The sequence below is a fragment of the Erythrolamprus reginae genome, chromosome 1 (genome assembly GCF_031021105.1).
Source record: "Erythrolamprus reginae isolate rEryReg1 chromosome 1, rEryReg1.hap1, whole genome shotgun sequence".
Classification (NCBI taxonomy): Eukaryota; Metazoa; Chordata; class Lepidosauria; order Squamata; family Dipsadidae; genus Erythrolamprus; species Erythrolamprus reginae.
In genome coordinates this window covers 225,125,421-225,148,821 of record NC_091950.1, presented here as the reverse complement: position 1 = coordinate 225,148,821, position 23,401 = coordinate 225,125,421, and the positions used below count along the sequence as shown (strand labels likewise).

At 40.4% G+C, this 23,401-nt stretch overlaps 1 protein-coding gene across 6 annotated transcripts in view; it reads right to left on the bottom strand.

Annotated features, from left to right (window-relative positions):
- Positions 1-23,401, bottom strand: part of MLPH (melanophilin) — a 162,736-nt gene that overhangs the window by 99,195 nt on the left and 40,140 nt on the right. For all 6 annotated transcript variants that reach the window (XM_070732326.1, XM_070732330.1, XM_070732327.1 and 3 more), the window contains exons 4-8: positions 17,458-17,594; positions 7,669-7,707; positions 2,004-2,092; positions 1,295-1,420; positions 407-608 (exon numbers count right to left, since the gene is read on the bottom strand). In XM_070732326.1, coding sequence (XP_070588427.1) covers positions 407-608; positions 1,295-1,420; positions 2,004-2,092; positions 7,669-7,707; positions 17,458-17,594 — 593 coding nt within the window. The remainder of the gene's footprint in view (positions 1-406; positions 609-1,294; positions 1,421-2,003; positions 2,093-7,668; positions 7,708-17,457; positions 17,595-23,401) is intronic.

The following is a 23,401-nucleotide window of genomic DNA, read 5'->3' as shown; positions in this document are numbered from 1 at the left end:
CCTCCCTGCATACAGGTGAAGCCACATGCTAGAACTGAAAGTGAAACTAGCTGCAACTAGCTATATATCATCTGTAATGTTTGCTGTTTGGCAAATTGCTGAGGCAGAGGTCCCTTTTCCTTGTTTTCCTCCCCCAAAACTAAGGTGTATCTTATACTCCAAAAAATACTATAATCATTTATATAGCAGTTTTTATTTTGCTGGAAAGATTGTGAGAAAACTGTTAATGATGGGATATCTTTCTGTGAATTATGAAATAAATATAAAATCACTGCATGTAAACAAAATATGATATACAGTAGTTCTGAAAGTTTGAACTGTCCAGAAAATACCAGATTCACTGTTAGGCAAGCATTGCCTCTAACACTGGCAATTTAAAATTGCCTCTAACGCAAGAAGCACCTACCAGCCTTGGGAATTGTTTCCAGATTTTTGGTATGTGAGTTGCCTATAAACTGGACTTCCGTGCTGAATTCCTGTTCTGGAAGAGCCGTAAGCTTGCCTTGCTCTTGCAAGATATGATGGAAAACTGCAGCCAAGTCTGCTTCTGCTACCATGGAGTCCTTCTGCATGGAGGCTTCCTCACCATTTGGAAAATCTTCAGTGCTCTAAGAAGAATCATCTGTTGGTACTAATGAGCAGGCTACATACAGTATTCCCTCATTTGCACACTTATAATTGTTCTTTGCCAACAACTTCTTAATCCAAGAGCATTAACATCTAGCTTTAATCAGTTGTGGTATAATACATCTTGTGTACCAAAAACATTAAATACATTTTCATGGGGCATAGACATGGTAGAATCTGGTCAAAGTCAATGAAATGGGTAAAGACTACATTACCCACTGAAAGTTGGCTCTCAAGCCATTTTTCTTAATATTTGACAGAAATTAAATCCGTCTACCTACATTCTGAAAATGTAGCAAAACTGAACTCATCCAAGATGCCAAAGGCAACAAACTCTGATGTACAAACCCAAGCTGTTCTCTCATCATGAAAGAATCTAAAAAGGGTTTTTTCTCAGTTTATGAGATCAGATTCCAGGAGGTACTGCAAAGATACAGTTTCTGCTGAGAAACTCACACTCCTGAGTACATGGAACATTTTGATTTTTTTCTGAAAAAAGCAAAGAACCCCAGGCATCTCAGATTTTCAAGAGCCTTAGTTTGAATATATTTCTCACATTAAAAACTCTTAGGTTACATATTTAGACTAACAAAGTTCAATGAATAGAAAAGAAACTGAAAGAAGAGAAAAGGATCATAGATTCATACCACCACCAGATCCCTAATACCTGAAAGTCTTCTTTCCCAGGACATGGAGAAAGCTGCATAGATTGACGGCGAGATTGGGAAGAATATTCTGAGTCAGTTTCAAAATCAAAGGAATGTACAGAAAGTAGGCGCTTTTTCTTGCGCATCTTGGGAAACACAAAAAATGTAAGATTTAAAATTTCACTGCAAATACAAGATATTACATTTCACACGATCTTCAATACTGGATAACATCCGTCCTGGTATTTACTGTATGATAGTAATAGCGTTCTTAGTTAGAAAGGCTTCAGTCAAGATATTCCTCATTTTCATCAGGCCTCTGGAGGTGGTTACACCTGATGGAACTTATCTCAATTCAAGAGGCTAAATTGCAAGAAACATTGCTTAAACCTGGGGATATCAGGACTGTAGGTGAGAAATTAAAAAAAACATTAAAAGAAGACTATGGAAAAGTTTCCTTCCTTGAGAATTCAGACATGCATGGGGCATGAGCACATTTCTGGAAATGTATAGAAGTTACTAGAATGTTTGTTTGGACTGTTCAAAACCAAGAGTGATTTGTGTCAGAAAACTACAGTAAAAGCACCCAGTCCACAGGGTTATGAGGCTAGAACAACCCATCCTGGACTCTGCCTTCGATGTGAGGGGAAAAAGAAAGGGCAATATGTTTAACAATTAAGTTCCACATTATATAAACATGCATTAAAAAATTACATTAATTATCCTTACCCTGGCATAAGACTCAGATTCTGCTCCATCCACATCATCACTTGTTTCCCCCTCCTCACTCTCCTTAGTCCTGTACAAGTGATAATCACCTGGATAAGAAAGACACATGCATATATGCAAACAAACATACATTGATCAGATATCTACCAGAGAAGCTACAGCTCAGTTACAGACCATATTTTACATTACAAAAGATGTCAGATTTAATGGCTGCCATCCTCATTTCACTTATTTATATTGCTGTATATGCATTCCCAATGATAACTTCACTTCTCATATACTGTCATCTGATCCATGAGTGCCCTTCTTACAATTGCCATGCAAGCAACAGCTAGTGAAAGATATTTTCATATAAAGACACTGTTGAAAGAACTTGGCCTTGCTGTTGGCTAGCTAGGCTGACAAATAAAAGCAACTTGAAAGGCAGGATACCCGGGATACCATTTTGTGCCACTGTAGATTAGTGAGACTACTGTAATAACCATGAGAGATCTGCTTGGTGGTAATACTTCTTGTTACTATTCATTAAACTCTACGCACAGAGGCCCTTACATCTCATGATACTGTTGATAAATGATTTTAATAGCTACTGGTTATATTACAGGGTGACTCTTTATAAACTATAATTAATGTTAAACTTTAATGTCATCTAAATTAATGTCACCTAAAATTAATGTTAATTGTTGGACTTTTATCAGAAAAAGACATGATATTACTCAAGGTGACTGCATCTATAATTTCCTAAATACTTATAGTGATCTACAACAGACCACAGGATTCCATTCAGAGGTTTGTTTCAGTTTGACCAGAGCTCAATTGGAGTCAGTTTGAGAAATAGCCAAATACAAAATGAGGTTCAGAAATTGGGCTGATTTTTATTCCCTTGGCAAGTATGGAACAATATAAACAGCTCTAAATTTTATCTTATAATAGACCTGGATTTTTTGCCAGACACATTAAAGTGTATGAGGGAATGCATCATGCCAAGACTAATTGAAACATGTTTAGGAATTTCAAGCTATACTTCTGTGACTTTTGATTACTTGAACAGAAAGCGCCTGTACTTAGGTTGTTTGAGGACATAATTTGAAGACATTTTCAACCATAGCATTATCTGGAAAACCAGTGTAGCCAGTTTCAGATTGATGAGTAAAATATTTCTGGCTAAACTGAAGGATCGCCAAAAAAGAGAAATGATTCCTAAAAAATATGATGGTGTTGTTTTGGGGGCAGGGAGGAATGAGAAATTAAGAGAAAGGAAGGTGAAACTTGAAAAATTAAGAGAAAGGAAGGTGAAACTTGAAAAATTACAGGTGAAACTTGAAAAATTAGAATATTGTGCAAACGTTCACTTATTTCAGTAAATTAATGTAACTTAAAAGGTGAAACTTAGTATATGAGAGATATTCATAACATGCAAGGCAAGATAGTTCAAGCCGTGATTCGTCATAATTGTGATGATTATGGGGTACAACTCATGAACACTCCAAATCCCCCATCTCAAACTTTTGAAAAGTATAAGCATGCATATGTACTCAGTACTTCACTTGGGCCCTTTTTGCAGCATTTGCTGCCTCAATATGGTATGGCATGGAAGCTATCAGCCTGTGGCATTACTGAGGTGTCATGGAAGACCAGGGTGCTTCAATAGCCTTCAGCTCTCCTGCATTGTTCCCTGTCATCTCTCTCATCTTTCTCTTAGTAATACTCCATAGTGCTTTGGGCAGTGTGGGCAGATGTCAAGTCCTTCTGGGAGCACAGTGGACACTGGAAACTTTTGCATCGCATTTGGCACCAAGGAACCAGAATATGGAGAAAGAACGGAGAGGCACACACTGCAAGATGTTTGAAGTCCAGTGTAACGTTTCCACCGTCTGTGTTGATTTGGGGAGCCATGTCATCTGCTGGTATTGGTCCACTGTTCTTCATTAAGTCCAGGGTCAATGCAGCTGTCTACCGGGAGATTTTGGAGTGCTCCATGCTTCCACCCACATATAAATTTTATGGTGATGGTGATTTACATTTTCCAGCAGGATATGGCACCTGCCCACATTGCCCAAAGCACCAAACCCTGCTTCAATGACTGTGGGATTACTATGCTTGATTGGCCAGCAAACTCACCTGACATGAACCCCATAGAGAATCTATGGGGCATTGCCAAGAGAAAGATGAGAAACATGACATGGAACAATGCAGAAGAGCTGAAGGCCGCTATTAAAGCATCCTGGTCTTCTATAACCCCTCCACAGTGCTACAGGATAATAGTGTCCATGCCACATTGCACTGAAGCAGTAATTGCTGCAAAAGGGGCCCAAACAAAGTACAGATACGAACCCCTCGTCTTACGAACAATTCAAGATACGAACCCAGGGTTCAGAAAAAAATTGCCTCTTCTTACGAACTTTTTCGTGTTACGAACGCCAAACCCGAACTTCCGGGTTCGGCGTTCGGAGGCTGCTGGGAAGCCCCGCCGCCCGGCTGTCACCTTTTAAAACAGCCGGGGGGCTTCCCAGCAGCCTCCCGAACGCCGAACCTGGAAGTTCGGGTTTGGCGTTCGTAACACGAAAAAGTTCGTAAGAAGAGGCAAATTTTTTCTAAACCATTCGGAGGCTGCTGGGAAGCCGCACGGCTGTTTTAAAAGGTGACAGCCGGGCTGGGGGGCTTTCCAGCAACCTCCCGAACCCCGAAGTTCGGCAAAAGTTTGGGGTTCGGGAGGTTGCTGGGGAGCCCCCCAGCCCGGCTGTGACCTTTTAAAACAGCCGGGCGGCTTCCCAGCCGTCTCCCGAAGCCGAACGCCAAACCCGAACTTCCGCGTTCGGAGGCTGCTGGGAAGCCCCGCCGCCCAGCTGTCACCTTTTAAAACAGCCTTGGGGCTTCTCGGCGGCCTCCTGAACGCCGAACCCGGAAGTTCGGGTTTGGCGTTCGGCGTTCGGGAGGTCGCTGAGAAGCCCCCAGGCTGTTTTAAAAGGTGACAGCCGGGCGGCAGCGTTTTTTTGCGGGTTGTTTTTTTTTTGGTTGCACGGATTAATTGACTTTACATTGTTTCCTATGGGAAACAATGTTTCGTCTTATGAACCTTTCGTCTTACGAATCTCCCCCTGGAACCAATTAGGTTCGTAAGACGAGGTATGACTGTACTGAGTACATATGCATGATTATACTTTTCAGAAGTCTGATATTGTTCTATGTATTGTTCTTTTTTTATTGATCACATATAATATTCTAATTTTCTGAGATGGGGGATTTGGGGTTTTCATGAGCTGTACCCCATAATCATCACAATAATGACAAATCATGGCTTGAACTCTCTTGTCTTGCATGTTATGAATATTTCTCATATATTAAGTTTCATCTTTTAAGTTACATTACTGAAATAAATGAACGTTTACACAATATTCTAATTTTTCGAATTTCACTTGTAATGAAAACTCTGAATGGGAAAGAGTGAAAAATGAATCATTTGCTGAACCAAGATGAACTAAACTATAAGGAAGATGAAGCAATTAATAATAAAACAAGATAGCTTAAAACACAAATCAGATCTCAGAACCAACAGGTCAAATCAGAATAACAGAGTTGGAAGGAACCTTGTATGTCATCTAGTAACATATTTCTGCTGATAATGAAAATGATTTTGTGTGTGTGTGTGTGTAGGTCTTGGCATATTCAAGTTTCTTCCCATGTAAGGTTCAGAGAATCCTGGCAACATTTCGATGAGGTCCCACTCGTCATCTTCAGGCTGGTGCTTTCGGCTTTGTGCTAGATCGAACAAAGTGCGATCTGAGCTGCTGTCCCTCTATAAATACTGGTGGGGTGGGTGTGGATTGCTGGTTCAGCTGCTGCAAGTGGGTTAGTTGGCTGTGCTGAAACTTCCTGATTAGTTGGTGGGGTAGCACCTTGAGTAATTGATGCAGTTGATATATGCAGATTGGTTGATGTTTGCAGATTAGGAGTGACATCCTGAGTAGTTGTGGCAGTTGGAGCCTGCAGACTAGTCAGCTGTTTTGCAATGTACATCTGTGGTGTAACATTCCGGGCTTTGGTTTAGCTCCAAGTTTGTGGTCTGGTGTGTGTCAGTTTGCTTAATGTGCATGTCGGAAGGGGTGCAGCAGTTGAAGGCGCCACCGTGGTTCGGCTTCTAGGTGGTGGTTGTATTTTGTTTGTGGGGTGGGTATCGATTTGGGTCTGGTGTCAGTTTTTGTGGTTGGGATTCGTTTGTTGATTAGGCCTAGTTTCCAGATGTCTGGTAGGCAGGAGGTATTGTCACATTTATTCATATTGTGGAAGTGTTTCTCTATTTCAATGGCTTATTCTTTTGTTTGAGTGTTCACTTTTGGAAATTAATTTAATTCTTTCAAAATCAATTTTATGTCCTGATTTTTTGGAAAAGGGAGGAAGCTTTTTCTTCTTTCCTCACTGTGTTCTTATGTTCTGTGATGCATGCATTTATTCTCCTATTAGTTTGTCCAATATATGTGGCTGGGCAGATTTTGCATGGTATTTCATAGACTCCTTGATTTTCTAACTGGATCTTGTCTTTGAGATTTCTTGAGATGTTGGCTATTTTTTGGTCAGTTCCAATATAAAGACAGCCTTTGGAACTGACCAAAAAATAGCCAACATCTTAAGAAACCTCAAAGAAATAAGTTTATTTGCTGAAGTAATATTACAGTGCAAGAAAATGGTCTGTAACCAAGGCTGATGTAAGCCATAATCAATATGTAATCATAGGTTTATTAACTGTGCTGCAACATGATTGGCTGTAACCTATATAAAAGGAATAACACTCTTGCATGGGTGTGGTTTTGTGTTTAGTGGTTAATGGTTAGTGCTTTGTGTGGGTGGTTGATGTAATAGTAGTTGTATGATAGTTTATTTAGAGAAACATTTTACTAAGAAGAGTAAAGTATATTTTTACAAGAAAGCCTGCTGCAGTGTTTTTCATTGAAGACTTTAATTAGGTATAATTGTGAACTGTGACTAGTTGGTGAGGTTACCTTCCGCATGCACAAAACTCTCCCAGCACCAGCTAAATTCAGCTTCCCTTTTGGAGTTCCCCAAAGCTGTAAAGTCTTGTTTTGCATTAGCAAGCTACTGAACAAACCTCTTGGAAATGACCAATGGCAAACTACTTCTCTATCATGCCAAAAAACATGTGTCCATATATATCATCAACTCAATGTTACAGGTTTTGTCCCGCTTCTTTTCAGGACATCAATATAATAATAATAATTTTAATAATAATTTATTAGATTTGTTAGATTTGTATGCCACCCCTCTCCGAAGACTCGTGGAATATGTGGTTTTTAAAATTTTTGGTGCCCAAAGCACCAAAACCTGGTTCAATCATTGTGGGATTACTATGCTTGATTAGCCAGCAAACTCGCCTGACCTGAACCCCATAGAGAATCTATGAGGCACTGCCAAGAGAAAGAGGAGACATGAGACCAAACAATGCAGAAGAACTGAAGGCCGCTATTGATGCCTATTTCTAGGGGTTTGGGGTTTTTTGTTTGATCGTTTTGAATGGATGAATTCTTGCCTACAATATGGACTCAATGTCTGAAATAGTAAGAGACTCAATTTTCAAGATTTTTTCATAATGACAACACTATTTTAGGGTCTAAATAATTTTTGTAAATGACCATTTAAAAAAGCAACTTACTGGTGAAATCTGGCAAGCTATATACTCTGTCACGCAGACCTAGAATAAAAGAAATTAAGCTATGATGTTGGGTCAAAGTCTAATTACATTTATTAGAGTTTATAGCTAATCAACAAAAAGCATTAGAAAATAGCAGCCCTTTTACATATCTCTGAAATGGCATACAAGCTGTTAAAGAAATGTGATAAATAGTTAACAATAATTATGCACACTTGGAATGTGATAGACACACCATTGCATTCCACTGATTGACCCTGTACCATGAAATGTGTGCAAGAATAAGAGTGATACCCCCTACACACACTTCTGTAATTGTGCAAGCCTTTCTCAAAGCTTGTTGATTTAGCACAAACATAATGCACCCAATAAATTGTCAGAATGACAAAAGGACAAAATATCTAACTTTTTCAAACTTGTATCTGTGAGAGACCTACATCTGATGGTGCCAGGAAGCAAGCTTTGATGCCCATCTTATGGAATATTTTCCCTCCAAATTTTGTTTTCCTTCATTACTGTTAATATTCAAGGCCCTTAAGATTTGGATATGACACCAGGTTTGGAGGTCCTAGAGAATCAGTGACATTTTAGGGTAGTTTTCTTATAATGGGTGAAATGTGGTTGTCATATTTTTTGGTGCCCAAAGCACCAAAACTTCATTCAGTGACTGTGGGATTACTGTGCTTGATTGGCCAGCAAACTCGCCTGACCTGAACCTCATAGAGAATCTATGGGGCACTGCCAAGAGAAAGTTGAAAGACATGAGACCAAACAATGCAGAAAAGCTGAAGGCCACTACTGAGGCATCCTGGTCTTCCATAACACCTCAGCAATGCCACAGGCTGATAGCTTCCATGCCACACCACATTGAGGCAGCAATTGCTGCAAAAGGGGCCCAAACCAAGTACTGAGTACATATGCATGCTTATTCTTTTCAAAGGTCCGATACTGTTCTATGTACAATCCTTGTTTTATTGATTGCATGCAATATTTTAATTTTCTGAGACTGTGGGTTTGGCGTTTTTATGAGCTGTACTCCATAAGCATCACGTTATAGACAAATCACAGCTTAAACTATCTTGCCTTGCATGTAATGAGTTTCTTTTCCATATATTACATTTCACTTAAGTTGCATTACTGAAATAAATGAACTTTTGCATAATATTCTAATTTTTTGAGTTTCACCTGTAGGTAGCTTTGAGAAAATTCTGCCCGTAATGAAGAATGTGTTAAAAGAAAGACTTTCAAAGTTAATGTGTCCCTAGAACTCTTTACAATGTTATTACTAATCTTGGGTTTGAACAGCTAATAACAAACAATACCAGACTCAGCAATTGCCTTGATCTCATCTTCTGCAACACTTTATACTCAATTTATGGACTACAAACAATAGAGCCCCTTTCCAGCAGTGATCATAGAATGATTGAATTTTGTCTCAATATACATCCTTACAAAAACAACCACAATTAAAGTATAACCAACTATGATATCATAGATGCTGACCTCTCCTGTCTTGATTGGCAAACATTATTCTCTGACTGCAATACTGCTGAAGATTACTACAATATCTTTTTGTTTGAAATATAAAGAGTCATTAAATTATATGCACCACTAATTATCACCAAAACCAAGAAAAACAAACTACCCATCAAAATAAGGAAGCTCCAATCCAAAAAAGATCTCTTTGGCGGAAAACCAAAACTGGCTACGTTGCTAACTTTAAAAGCTACTACAAAAATCTATGCCACCAATTAAAGATTGAATGTATCAATAATCACATCAATCAAGAAGAAAACCTTCTGCACACAAATTCCACATGTGCCTTCTACAACTCTGTAGACAACAAACTCAAAGATTTGAGATCCATCCCAAGCCAACCTCTTTAACACATTCTTCGGCTCTGTCTTTGTAAACAGCAAAGGCTCATGCCCAATATTTTCTAGTTGCACCCCAAACAATTGCAACAATCTAACACAAATCGATTTTACAGAAGATAATATTGGAAAAGCATTACACAACCTAAAACCATATCTATCCATTGGACTTTGTGGTCTATGTGCATATTTCTTTAAAAAGCTCTCCACAACCTTAGCGGAACCTCTAAACATAATTTGTGAAAAATCCTTTAGGATTAGCCTCTTACCCAATTTATGGTCACTAGCCACAGTCACCCCATCTTCAAAAACGGAGATCCAAGTAACATTGAAAATTACAGACCAATCTCTTTATGTGCGCCACCTGCAAAGTCATCGAATCAATCATAAATCAATCAATTACCCTTCACCTAGAAACTAACAACCTACTCTCTAACAAACAATTTGGTTTCAGAAAAAAATTATCCACCAATCTGCAACTCTTACACTGCAAAAACATATAGACTTCACAACTCGATCAAGTAAATCAATTGATGCAATTTACATAGACATTTGTAAAGCCTTCGATACAGTAGTACACAATAAACTACTTTGAAAACTAAAATCTTATGGCATCTCTGTTCCCCTTCATGATAACTTTTAACTTTAAATTTTAACATTGGATAACTGCATTCTTGTCAAACAGAAAATAAATGGTTAAAATAGGGAGTGCCCTATCAAATCCTGCACCTGTCAACAGTGGTGTCCCTCAAGACAGCATTCTAGGACCAACCCTATTCATGCTTAATATAAAAGGCCTTTGTGATCATATTATAAATATCTGCGTTCTTTTTTCTGATGATGTTAAACTATTCAACACCCTCACTCTGCTAAGGACCTTGGAGTACTCATATCTTTTTTTTTCCAGTATAAGATTTTTTATTTTTTCTCCACCATAAAGTAAAACAATATAAAGTTATAAACACAACAGCAATGCTTAAAATCAATCATATACAAACTTTTATTTTCTCATTACTCCCTCAATGGAGGCTCTTATCTCTCCCCGTGTAAAATTTTCTGTTAATTTTATACAATATTAGCAATTCTTAAAATTCTAAATTAAATTTTTCCCTCACTGTCTTACTAAAAAATATTACAAAAATGTAAAGAATAATAAAATCTCTTATCGAAATTTTAATCTTATATCATATAACTAATTAAAAATTCTCTCTCTATATATGTATCTATTCATAATATATTACCTATACCATAAAATAAAGTTCTATATGTTTAAGTCTAAACAATAAGTAAATTTTGTGTTATATCATTATATAGTGCTACCACCCTTTCTCATCTTTGCCATCTGGTTTGCAAAGCTTAAATTAAATTCTCGTTTCAATTTTTCCAAAATTAACCAATTACTAATACATAAATAATGTATCTCTTAATTTTCTATCCAATCATAAAACTTCCCCCAAATTTTATAATAATCCGAGTCTTGTTTATCTTTAAGTTTCAAAGTCAATCTACTCATCTCTCCACAATCCATAATTTTTCTCAAAACTTCTCTTTCCTGTTCAATTTCCAACATTGTGGATATACAATCTTAGCTGTTGTAATTATATGTATAATTAAATATGTCTCTTCTTTATCAAAATTATCTAGTAAAATACCCAGAAGGTATATCTCGGGTCTAAGATCAATAGTCTTTCTTAAAATCTTCTGAATCCAATGTTGAATTTGAGTACTCATATCTAATGACCTAAGTGCCACAGCTCATTGTAGCTACATTGCCAAAAAGGCACTAAGAGTTGTTAACCTAATCTTGCATAGCTTCTTCTCTGGCAATATTAAACTGCTAACCAGAGCATACAAAACATTTGCCAGACCAATCCTCAAACACCACTCAGTTGTCTGGAATTCGCACTGCATATTGGACATTAATACAATTGAGAGTCCAGAAATATTTCACAAGAAGAGTACTCCACTCCTCTGCTCGCAATAGAATACCTTATTCCACCAGACTTGAAATTCTGGGATTAGAAAACCTAGAACTATGTCGCATTCTGATCTAAATGTAGTTCATAAAATCATCTACTACAATGTTCTATTGGTCAATTAATACTTCAGTTTCAACTGCAACAACACACATGCACAAAATAGATTCAAACTCAATGTAAACCGTTAGAAACTGGATTGCAGAAAATATGACTTCAGCAAGAATGGTCAATACATGGAATGCACCACCAGATTCTATGGTTTCTTCCCCAAAGCCCCAAAACTTTAACCTTAAACTATCTACAGTTGACCTCAGCCCATTCCTAAGAGGTCTGTAAGGGGCGTGCATAAGCGCACCATCATGCCTAATTGTCCCTATCCTATTGTTCTATTGTCCAAATTTACCTATACCTGCTTTGCTTTTGTTTATGTTTACATCATATCTATTATCTTGTACATGTTTTGACAAACATATAAATAAAATAAAGAAACAAAGTCAGTGCATTTTCACTAAGAGAATGAAATTCTAAGTTGGATCCAAAGAGCCATAACTGGGAAGAAAATAACCAAGTTCCATAAATGCTTGTACAGACATATGACAATTCTTTAAAGCACATATTTTTATAGTATGAAGTACATTACACGTATGTAGTACATTATATAGTATGAAGTACATTATATAAAGAATACATTTACTCTAATCCAACTCCGTAATACTAGGTTATTTACTAACAATGTTGTTGATGTTCCCCCTAACGTGCACGGGCGCACAGGTGCTCACGCAAAAACCAAATGCCGCGCAGGGTTTTCAAACCCCGTGCAGTAGAGCCGGCACCATTTCTCCCTGCCCGACAGATCTACCCCTCCCAAGCCGTCAGCCGGGGAGAAACTCCCGTGGATTCTGAGCCCCACCCAACTTCTCTGGCTCTGTTTGGGGCTTCCGTCACACGCTGCTCTTGTGCAGCTGCTGTCACGCACGCCCACCTCACCTGCGACCTTCCAAAGGTCCCCCCAAAGGCAGAAGATTGGGGTGGGAGCTGATGGAGCCAAGCCCCCTCGCCCGAACAAGGCCGCCCCGTGGGCTTTCTCCAGCGTCTGGATACACAGAGTGCTGAGGGATGCACACCTGCTTTTCCTCAGCTGCGGTCGCGCGCCCCATATCACTTGCCCGGCAGTGGGTGTTTCTTGCGTGGTCCTTGCCGGCACCACCCCCAGTTTGGATGGGGGCGGCTAGTCGCTACGGGCATCCGAAATGGGGGCAGTGCCAGCAGGGACCCCGCGAGAAATGCTATCCGCCAGGCAAGTGATACGAGGTGCGTGACGGCAGCTGAGGAAAAGCCCGTGAGGGGGCTCGGCTCCATCAGCCCCCACCCCAATCCTGCAGCCCCTGCTTCTGGATTACGATGAGAGAAAGAAAAGGAGAGGAAAGAGAGAGAAAAACAGAAATGAAAGTGAGAGAAATGAAACAAATGAGAGAGAAGGGGGAGAGAGGGAGAAATACATAGAAATGAGAGAGACCTGGCGGGAAAGAATGAGAGAGAGGGAAAAGAGGGAAAAGAGAGAGAGAGAAGTGGAGAGAAAGAAAGAAAAGGGGAAAAGAGGGAGGGAAAGAGAGAAGTGGTGAGAAAGGAAGGAGGGAGGGAAGAAAGGAAGGAGAAATGGAGATAAAAAGGAAGGAAGGAAGAAGAATGAAATGAATGGAGGGACAGAGGAAGGAAAGACTTTTGGGTGTGTGTGTAATTTTTTTCGCTCTCAACATACATTCAAACAATACAGTGTACCATCTAATTTTCCATTAATAAAATGCAGTATTTTGTTATTAACTAATATCAATCATCAAAAAAATTGCAAAAGTTTTTTTTCTAATTTTGTCATCCAGTTACCTACATTTTCTTTTAATTAAATTCCCTCCTTAATGTTCCTTCAAAAAGTATAACACCAATTATATTTCTAACTTATTGACCATTATGTCAGTGCTTCCTTCTTTCTTTATACATTTTTCTATAAACCAAGAAAACTTTGTACAGCCAATGAGATGTTAACAAAGGAAAATTAAAAACAAAACATAAACATATACAAATTTCAGACTTTCTCCCCACTCTAAATACAGTGATCTCTCGGTTAGCGCGGGGGTTACGTTCCAAGACCTCCCGCGCTAACCGATTTCCGCGTTATACTGGATGCGGAAGTAAAAACCACCATCTGCGCATGTGCGCCATTTTTTTCATGGCCGCACATGCGCAGATGGTGGAGTTTGCGTGTGGGCGGCGGGGAAGACCAAGGGAAGATTCCTTCAGCCGCCCAACAGCTGATCTGCTCCGCAGCGCGGAAGCAGCAAGGAGCCGAAGATGGGGTAAAGGCAAAGGGGAAACCCCATCTTCGGCTCCTCGCTGCTGCCGCGCTGCGGAGCGGATCAGGTGTTGGGCGGCTGAAGGAACCTTCCCTTGGTCTTCCCGTCAGATCACTTGCCGCTTGCCAGTCCACGCCCCCCTGGATGAGCGGCCCCGCATGGTCCCAGCGCCGGACTCCGTTGCCGAACGCCGAAAACGGAAGGGGCGAGGTGGGGGAGAACGGGAGGCTCAGCATTCCGTCAGTCGCAGCGCTGGCTGTCAACTTTTCTTTTTAGCACTGGGGAGGCAAGTCAGCTCCTGCCCAGTTTTAAAAAGAAAAGTTGACAGCCAGCGATTGTTCCGCTGCCGCCAGCATGGCCTGGCTGGCAGCGGAAGATGTAACGGAGCCCACGGGGGATTCGCCTTCCTCCCACCTGCAGCCGAGACTGATCGTGGGCTCCTTCGCAACCTCGGAGAGCTTCCAGGGCATGAAAGCTCACGAAAACCAGGAAGCTCTCCGAGGTTGCGAAGGAGCCCACGATCAGTCGGCTGCGGGCGGGAGGAAAGCGAATGCCACGGGGCTGGGCTCGGCTCCCCCCTCGGCTCCCCCCCTTACCAGCCCCGCCGCGGAAGGCTCCATTCTGTTCCCTGCCGGCCCGATTGAGCGGCCGGCGGTCTCCATTCAGGGAACAGACGTCCACCCCCTCCTCGGAGTCCCCGGCACCCAGCGTCCCCACGCCGCCTCCACCTCCCGGTAATGCGCCCGACCTCTGCCTCTCTCTTTCTCTCTCATATACCACGCCGGCAACAGGGAGAGAAAGAGAGAGAGAACTAGCGTGGACTTATTTTTTATTTTTTAATATTTTATTTTTTTAATTAATATTTTTTGAAAAACCGCGTTGCAGCGTTTCGCGCTAATCGAGAACGCGCAAATCGAGGGATCACTGTAGTACATTTACCTAATCCCAAATTTAAAAATGATTTCAGCCCATCGAACATTTAGCCAATTAATACTTATCTACCTTTCTTAATTAATTATTAATCTTAAATTTCAGTCAATTTGAGAAAAGAAAAAAAGGGAAAAAATTCTAAATATTCTATTTTCCTTAAATTAAAAATCATTAACATCATTAATCTCCCCAACAATTCTAAGTTCAATTCCATTTATGCATTAATCCAAATCAGTATCACCTACTACATATCTTATTATAATCAATACTTCTAACTTTATTAAAACAGATCAGCAATTCCTAAATTCATATATCTAAATAGAAAAAATAATTAAAGTTAAGAAAAGAACAAACCAAACAATACTCCAAGCTTAATCAACCATTCTCAAACTCCAATTTCTTTAATCTGAGCAAAACCTTGAACTAAATCCTTTACTCTTTTTTTGTATCCCCTTTGAATCCCCTTTTCTGTTTTATTCTTTCTTTTCTTCCTTTTAGGAAGGAAGGACTTTATTAGAAAAATAAAGGGGTTATTGGATCAAACTTTGGACACTTGACAAGTTAATTATGATGGTGGCCCATGGTTATGTGAACGTCCTTTGGGAACTTCTGACAAGCAACTGCAGGGATTCAGTTAACAACTGTGGCAAGAAAGTGAGGCAGAACTCACTTAATAACCGTCTTACTCAGGTGATAGAAACGTGGGCCTCCATTGGGGTCAGAACAGACATCAAGGATTATCTATCTGACCAGTGTACTCTTTTAGAAGCAGATCAGGAGTCAATTTTGAAGCTCCACAGAAAACATCTAGGGGAGAAGGCAGGTTGTCCTTGACTTACAACGGTTCATTTACTGACCGTTCAAAGTCACAACGGCCCTGAAAAAGTGACTAATGCCCCCTTTTCACACTTACGACCCATGATTGGGATGATCAAAACTTGGCTGCCGTTTCATATTTATGACCGTTGCTGTGTCTTGATGTCACGTTTTCCAACCGTCTCACAAGCAAAGACAATGGGTGAGGAGGGGAGAAGCCAGATTCGCTTAACAACCAGGTTTCTAACCGATCCACGCCCAGGGATGAAAATGTGCCGCTCAGACATTATATTTGTTTTAGGGTCTTGGCAATCTTCTTATAGCCTAGGAAAGCGATAGGCAAACTTGACTCTTCTATGACTTGTGGACTTCAACTTCAGAATTCCTGAGCCACTCATGCTAGCTCAGGAATTCTGGGTGTGAAGTCCACATGTCATAGAAGAGCCAAGTTTCCCTATCCCTGGCCTAGGCTATCTTTATGTAGATCAACAATTCTTTTTTTCAGATCCTCAGAAAGTTTATTACCATGAGGTGCCATGTTGAACTTCCAGTGACCAGTATGAGAGAATGAGAGTGATAACACCAAATTTAACACACCCGCTCCCCCTTCACACACCACTAACAACTCACATGACACTACTTGGGCACCATTTAGACATTATCACTTAGGGGTGTTCACTCTTGTTGCCAGCAGTTTAGACATTGTTGTGCTTTGTGTTATTTTACACAATTTACAATGTTGTACAAGCTGTAAACTTAATACTTTACATTGTAGCCAAGTGACATTTCTTCAGTGTTGTCACATGAAAATATATACTTAATTTTTAATAAACTTTTAGGGGTATACTCCTGTGTCATACTGTATATATGCCCCATCACATTCTATGAAGCATTTTCTTTCCTTGTCAACTGAAGTACCATATATTGAACTACTATATTTACAAGAGAAGAATGCGTCCCTTCAATAAAACATCATACCATTATGATAACTTCTTATAGCAATAGCATTTAGACTTATATACCCTCTCTAAGTGATTTACAGAATCAGCATGGTTCAAATCAGTGGTGAGATCTGAACTGCTGAACTACAGCTAGCAGTTAGCAGAAATAGCCTGCAATGCTGCACTCTAACCACTGCACCACCCCGGCTCTTACTTATGGTTTGCAATGTTGTTGACTAGAAACTCCTGCTTATCAATACAATTTTCAGTTGTATTATTTCTGGTAATTATTCTGTGGTCGTTGAGAAAAAAAGGATGGTAGAAATCAGTGATTCTTTAGAACAGAATGTTCATAGTTTTACTAATCAAAAGGATAGGAAAGAGTACACACAGGAGCTCATAATTAGACACTTTCAATTGCTATATTGGTGGCAGTATGACTGTATCATATATTATCATTATATCTCATGGCACGACAAACCAAGTCTGAATGCTGGAAAACATGGAAGGCCATCAAACACTTAGTTGGTATTTTCACTGTTACAATGACATATTCTTTCAATTTTTTTTTCATATCTTTCATCTTTAGAATAGTGGGTCTTTTTACTTTCAAATGGATATCTCTAATTTTAGAATAATAACTACAAAATAACTCATTCCAACTCACTATTTCCAAACCATTTCCCAGTGGTTATTAACTTTCTAGAACAAGTTAATGGGATCAAACCAGCTAGAAAACCACATTCTTTGGCCTGAGAGTAATGTAATATGTGGAAATAGACTGCAGTTATTCAGAGATAATTATAGTGATGTGCTGTTTAATTTGGTATCCAGTGGTTCATAGCATCTTCCAAGCTCTCTAAAGAAAGTTACTGAGAAGATCTCACTAAGATATTGCTCATACCAAGCAAAGTAGAATTTGTTTTCTGTCCATGCGACATCCTTCCATAGAGAGATCGCATCACTTTAGCACTTCCAAAATGCTTGAAGCGAGTTCTGACATGTTCATAATACCATTCCAGTGATCCAGTTTCGACAATCCTGCCCAAGAGATGAGAGATAATACACGTTAGCCTGGATTGATTTTTCCAAATCTTCTATCAATTAAAATATCATAACTGGTTTCAGTGAGGAAGATTGAAAATATTCTAAAAAATGATAATTCTTTCAAATATAACTAATAAACCTGAGCACTGTCAGCACATTACTAATATTCAGGGTAATCATCTAAATAGAAAAAACCAGTGTCCTGCTTTTTTTGAATTTGTTCCAATATAACCTGCAAGTCAACCCGAAATTGCCTTAAAAGGGAGGTGGCTAGATTATGCATGCCTCACAGACAGCTGTAGACACCCCTACGAGAGCTCCGATATGAGAAATTGAAAAAAGTGGAAAAAATCCCTCAAAACATCATAAATCTTTCTTGAAGATAAGCAGCGTTGTAAAGCAATTACAGAAGTTCAAAGTGAATCTAAGATTTGCGGCTCTAAAGCTATCATACTGTGAGTACAATAAATTTTAACAAAGAAAAAAAATGGGGGAAGGAGGAGATCCTAGCCTTGGAAAAATTGAAACAAAATTAGATAAATTACTTCAGATTCTTGAATGCTTTGAACAAAGATTTCAACGAGTGGAGGGGGTGCTTGAAAACCTTTCCCAAGATATTAAAATAGTTTAAAAAGGAGCAGATGAGTCGTCTGAAAAAATTCAGAACTTAGAGCAACAAGTTAAAAGCCAAGCCGAGGATTTTAAGCAATACAATCATAGGCTTACCAATCTGGAGGCTTGTCAAAGGAGAAGAAATTTACGTTTAGATATTCAAAGTATGATCACTGGAGGAGGGGGAGGTACTATTGAACCAACTGGGTACTGAGTTCAGAGAAAGCAGAGCAGATGGAGAGCCACAAGGAGCAAAAGGAGGAGAAAGCAGAACAGTTAGAGAGCCACAAGGAGCAAAAGGAGAAGATTATTCCAGCAGTTGTGGTACCCCAGATAAGGAGAAAAGGCAAAGGGAAAAGCAGTTGAAGGAGTTGCTGGGGCAGGTGGAGGCTATTAGAAAGGAGCAGAAGAGAAAACCAAGAGCCCAGCACAAGAGGAAAGTGAAGAAGTGAAGTGTTGAAACTGACTCTGTTGCCTCCTTTTGGAGATGTTTCCGGAAATTATCGTTAATTTTTATTCTCTTTGGGGGGGAGATGGGAAAAAAGTAAAAGAATGTATTATCCAATGGTTAAATAAAGGAGAGTGGGAGGGTTTCCCCCCCCCAAAATATATTAAGTGGTTGCTAGTGCAGCTCAGTGATGTAGAAACATAATCAGCAGAGGTGCCTCATGATTGGACAAGGGTATTTTTGTCCTCCCCCTCTTTGGCGGGGGAGCATGGGGGCAGGCACTTTGGGGGGGGGGTGATTGGGGTGAGGAAGGGGAAAATAAGTAAACCAAAAGCAAAACAAGAGGGGAAAAGGGTTATTTTTGTATATTATGAGTGAGTGTATTATAATGGTTTTAAATGTGAATGGTTTGGGAACGGATCTGAAACGTTATAGGATAGAGTTTGTCAAAGGGAAAATAAATCAAAAGAAATTGACATTGGCGGCAATTTATGCCCCAAATGCGAAAACAAAACAATTTATAATAAACACAAAGAGGAAGTTGGATAACTTTATGGAGGGCACAATGTTTTTGGCAGGAGATTTTAATATGCAATTAACAAATGGGATTGGAAATAGCAGGATGTTACATTTAAATAGACTTAATATGGTGGATCTCCATGCAGATATACCAAATAGAGGTACTTATTATTCAGCAAGATATCATACATTTAGTTGCATTGACTATATATTAATGAATCGGGCGAGCAATATACAAGTTAAAAAAATAGATATAAATAGTATTTGGTTGTCAGATCATGCCCCTCTATTGGCAGAATTGGAAATAGGTCAGGAATGTAATCAAAGAATTTGGCGATATAATGCAGTCGTAACTTCTAACGAACAAGAAAAAGATAAACTGCAGACAGAGTTATGGGAATATTTTAGAATTAATGATGTAGGCGATATTCAACAATCATTTGCATGTAAGGCTTATATGAGGGGACAATGTATATGTATGGAAGTATATATCAGAAAGAGGTGGGGTAGAGAAAGGGAGAGTAAGATAAGGGAAATAGATTTGATGCAAGAGCAGTTGAGATTAACTAAGAGTAGGGAATGGTATATCCTATTGAAATTGAAAAGGAAACAATTGAAAGTGTATGATGAGATCCAACGGAATAAGATGAGAATGACAATATGACAAAAAATATTGAGCTGGGGGACTAAATCAATGCAACAAATGGCAAGATATTTGAAGAAGAGGAAAGAAAAATCATGTATATTAGCATTGAGAGACCCTAGTGGAGAGGTTAGATATGGTAAAGAGCAGCTAGAGATAAAATTGCTCAGATTCGGGCGGACCTTGACTCCAATTGGATAGCAGAGTCAACTGACAATGAGCCAGTTGAGGTGATTGGGGCCCGTCATTGTCCACCTGTCTGGGAGGAGTTTTATCTGCTGACACCTGATGAAGTGGACAAGGCCATTGGAGCTGTGAGTTCCGCCACCTGTTTACTGGATTCATGTCCCTCCTGGTTGGTTTCGGCCAGCAGGGAGGTGACACAGAGCTGGGTCCAGGATATTGTCAACGCTTCTTTGGGGAGGAGATTCTTTCCGGCTCCCTACAAGGAGGCACTCGTACACCCCCTCCTCAAGAAGCCTTCCCTGGACCCAGCCGTTCTCAATAACTATCGTCCAGTCTCCAGCCTACCCTTTATGGGGAAGGTTGTTGAGAAGGGGGTGGCGCTCCAGCTCCAGCAGTACTTGGAAGAAACTGATTAGCTAGGCCCTCAACAGTCAGGATTCAGGCCCGGTTACAGCATGGAAATTGCTTTGGTCACGGTGATGGATGATCTCTGGTGGGCCCGGGACAGGGGCTTGTCCTCTATCCTGGTGCTTCTTGACCTCTCAGCGGCTTTCAATACCATCGACTATGGTATCCTTCTGCGCTGGCTGGAGGGGTTGGGAGTGTGAGGCACTGTTCTGCAGTGGTTCTCCTCCTACCTCTCCAGTCGGTCGCAGACGGTGTTAGTGGGGGGGTCAGAGGTCGTCCTCTAGCTCAGTCCTCTCCCTCCTGCTATTCAATATCGGTCCTTTCCCCCCTACTATTCAATATCTACATGAAATCGCTGGGTGAGATCATCCAAGGGCATGGGGTGAGGTATCACCAGTATGTTGATGATACCCAGTTGTACATCTCCACCCCATGCCAAGTCAGAAGAAGTGATGTGCCGGTGCCTGGAGGCTGTTGGGGTCTGGATGGGTGTCAACAGGCTCAAACTCAATCCTGACAAGATGGAGTAGCTGTGGATTTTGCCTCCCAAGAACAATTCCATCTGTCCGTCTATTACCCGGGGGGGGAATTATTGACCCCCTCAGAGAGGGTCTGCAACTTGGGTGTCCTCCTCAATCCACAGCCAACATCTTTCGGCTGTGGCGAGGAGGGCGTTTCCCAGGTTTGCCTGGTGCACCAGTTGCGGCCCTATTTGGACAGGGAGTCTCTGCTCACAGTCACTCATGCCCTCATCACCTCGAGGTTTGACTACTGCAACGCTCTCTACATGGGACTACCTTTGAAAAGTGTTCAGAAACTTCAGATCGTGCAGACTGCGGCCGCGAGAGCTATTGTGGGCCTTCCCAGATACACCTATGTCTCATCAACACTCCACGGCCTGCACTAGCTGCCAATCTGTTTCCGGTCACAATTCAAAGTGTTGGTTATCACCTATAAAGCCCTACATGGCATTGGACCAGAATATCTCTGGGACCGTCTTCTGCCACACGAATCCCAGTGACTGATTAGGTCCCACAGAGTGGGCCTTCTCCGGGTCCCATCGACTAAGCAATGTCATCTGGCAGGGCCCAGGGAAAGAGCCTTCTCTGTGGCGGCCCCGGCCCTCTGGAACCAACTCCCCCCAGAGATCAGAACTGCCCCCACCCTCCTTGCCTTTATAAGTTGTTGAAAACTCACCTTTGCCGCCAGGCATGGGGAAATTGACACCTCCTCTAACTACTTGGTTTGTGTATGGTTTGATAGGGTTGTGTGATTATTTTATTAATAAGGGTTTTTAAATTGTGTTGTTAAATATTGGATTTGTACATTGTTTATTGTTGTGAGCCGCCCCGAGTTCTCGAAGAGGGGCGGCATACTAATCTAATAAATTATTATTATTATTATTATTACTAGAAAATATTATGAGGATTTGTATAAAGAGGAGCGGATAAATATAGGAGTCCTTAATGTTGGGAAAATAGTAAGTGAAGAAGATAAACAAATATTGAATGCAGAAATTACACACGATGAAATTGCTAGGGTAATTAAAGGGTTAAAACAAGCCAAAGCACTGGGCCCGGATGGGTTTACAGGAGAAGTTTATAAAACTTTTATGAATGAATTGCTGCCACATTTGGGGAAATTGTTTAATAATATATTGTTAACTCATGATATCCCACAGACATGGAAGATTTTAGCGATAGTTACCATCCCGAAGATCGATCGAGATTTAAGAAAGCCAGGGTCCTACCGTCCTATTAGTTTGGCAAATCAAGATTATAAAATATTTATGAAGATATTGACAAATGGACTTGAAAGTATCTTACCAAAAATAATTGAAGAGGATCAATATGGGTTTGTGAAGGGCAGGAAGTGAACCAATTAGAAATGTAATAAATGTGATGAACCATGGTACTGTTACTAAAAGGAAATTGGGAATTTTGAAATTAGATGTCTATAAAGCTTTTGATAAAGTTAAACATAGCTATTTATATAAATTATGTAAGGAATTAAATATGGGGAACAAATTTTGTGGAAATATAAAAGAGATTTATAAAGGGAATGAAGCATATATAAGGGTGAATGGACAAAGAACACGGAGAATTAAAATTCAAAATGATATCAAGTAGGGATGCCCTTTATCTCCAATGTTATTTGTAATAGTACAGTGATCCCTCGATTTTCGCGATCTCGATCTTCGCGAAACGCTATATCGCGATTTTTCCACCCGATGACGTCACTCTCTTCCTTCCTTTCTCATCTTTCTTTCTCTCTCTCTTTCTCTATCTTGCTTCTTCCTCTCTCACACTCTCTTCCTCCCTCTCTCATCTCTTTCTTTCCTTCTCTCTCTTTCTCTATCTCTCCCCCTCTTGCTGGCAGGTGGCGGGCGGCGGGCGGGCGGGCGAGCGAGCGGGGGCATCAGCGAGGAGCCGAATCGGGCTTTCCCCTTTGCGTGGGTGGCGGGGAAACCCCGATCTTCGTCTGCTCGCTGCAGCAGCAGCGAGCAGACGAAGATCCGGGTTTCCCCGCCGCCCACGCAAACTCCACCATCTGCGCATGCGCGGCCATGGAAAAAGGGCGCGCATGCGCAGATGGTGTTTTTACTTCCGCAACCCTACATCGCGAAAAATCGATTATCGCGAGGGGTCTTGGAACGGAACCCTCGCGATAATCGAGGGATCACTGTAATAGAGACATTAGCTAATAAGATAAGACAAGATAATACTTGGGTAGGATATAAAATAGGGAAATTAAAAATGAAATTAAATCTATTTGAAGATGATGCAATTATACTGACCCAGACCCCGATGGAGATGATTAAAGGTATAAGAAATATTTTGCAAGAGTTTAAACAGGAATTGGGATTATTGGTCAATATGGAAAAATCAGAGATTATGTGTTTAAATACAGGTCTGAGAGCAGATAGAAATTAGGAAAGAATCAGGGTTGAAGTTAGGACTAAAGAAAATTAAATACTTGGGAATT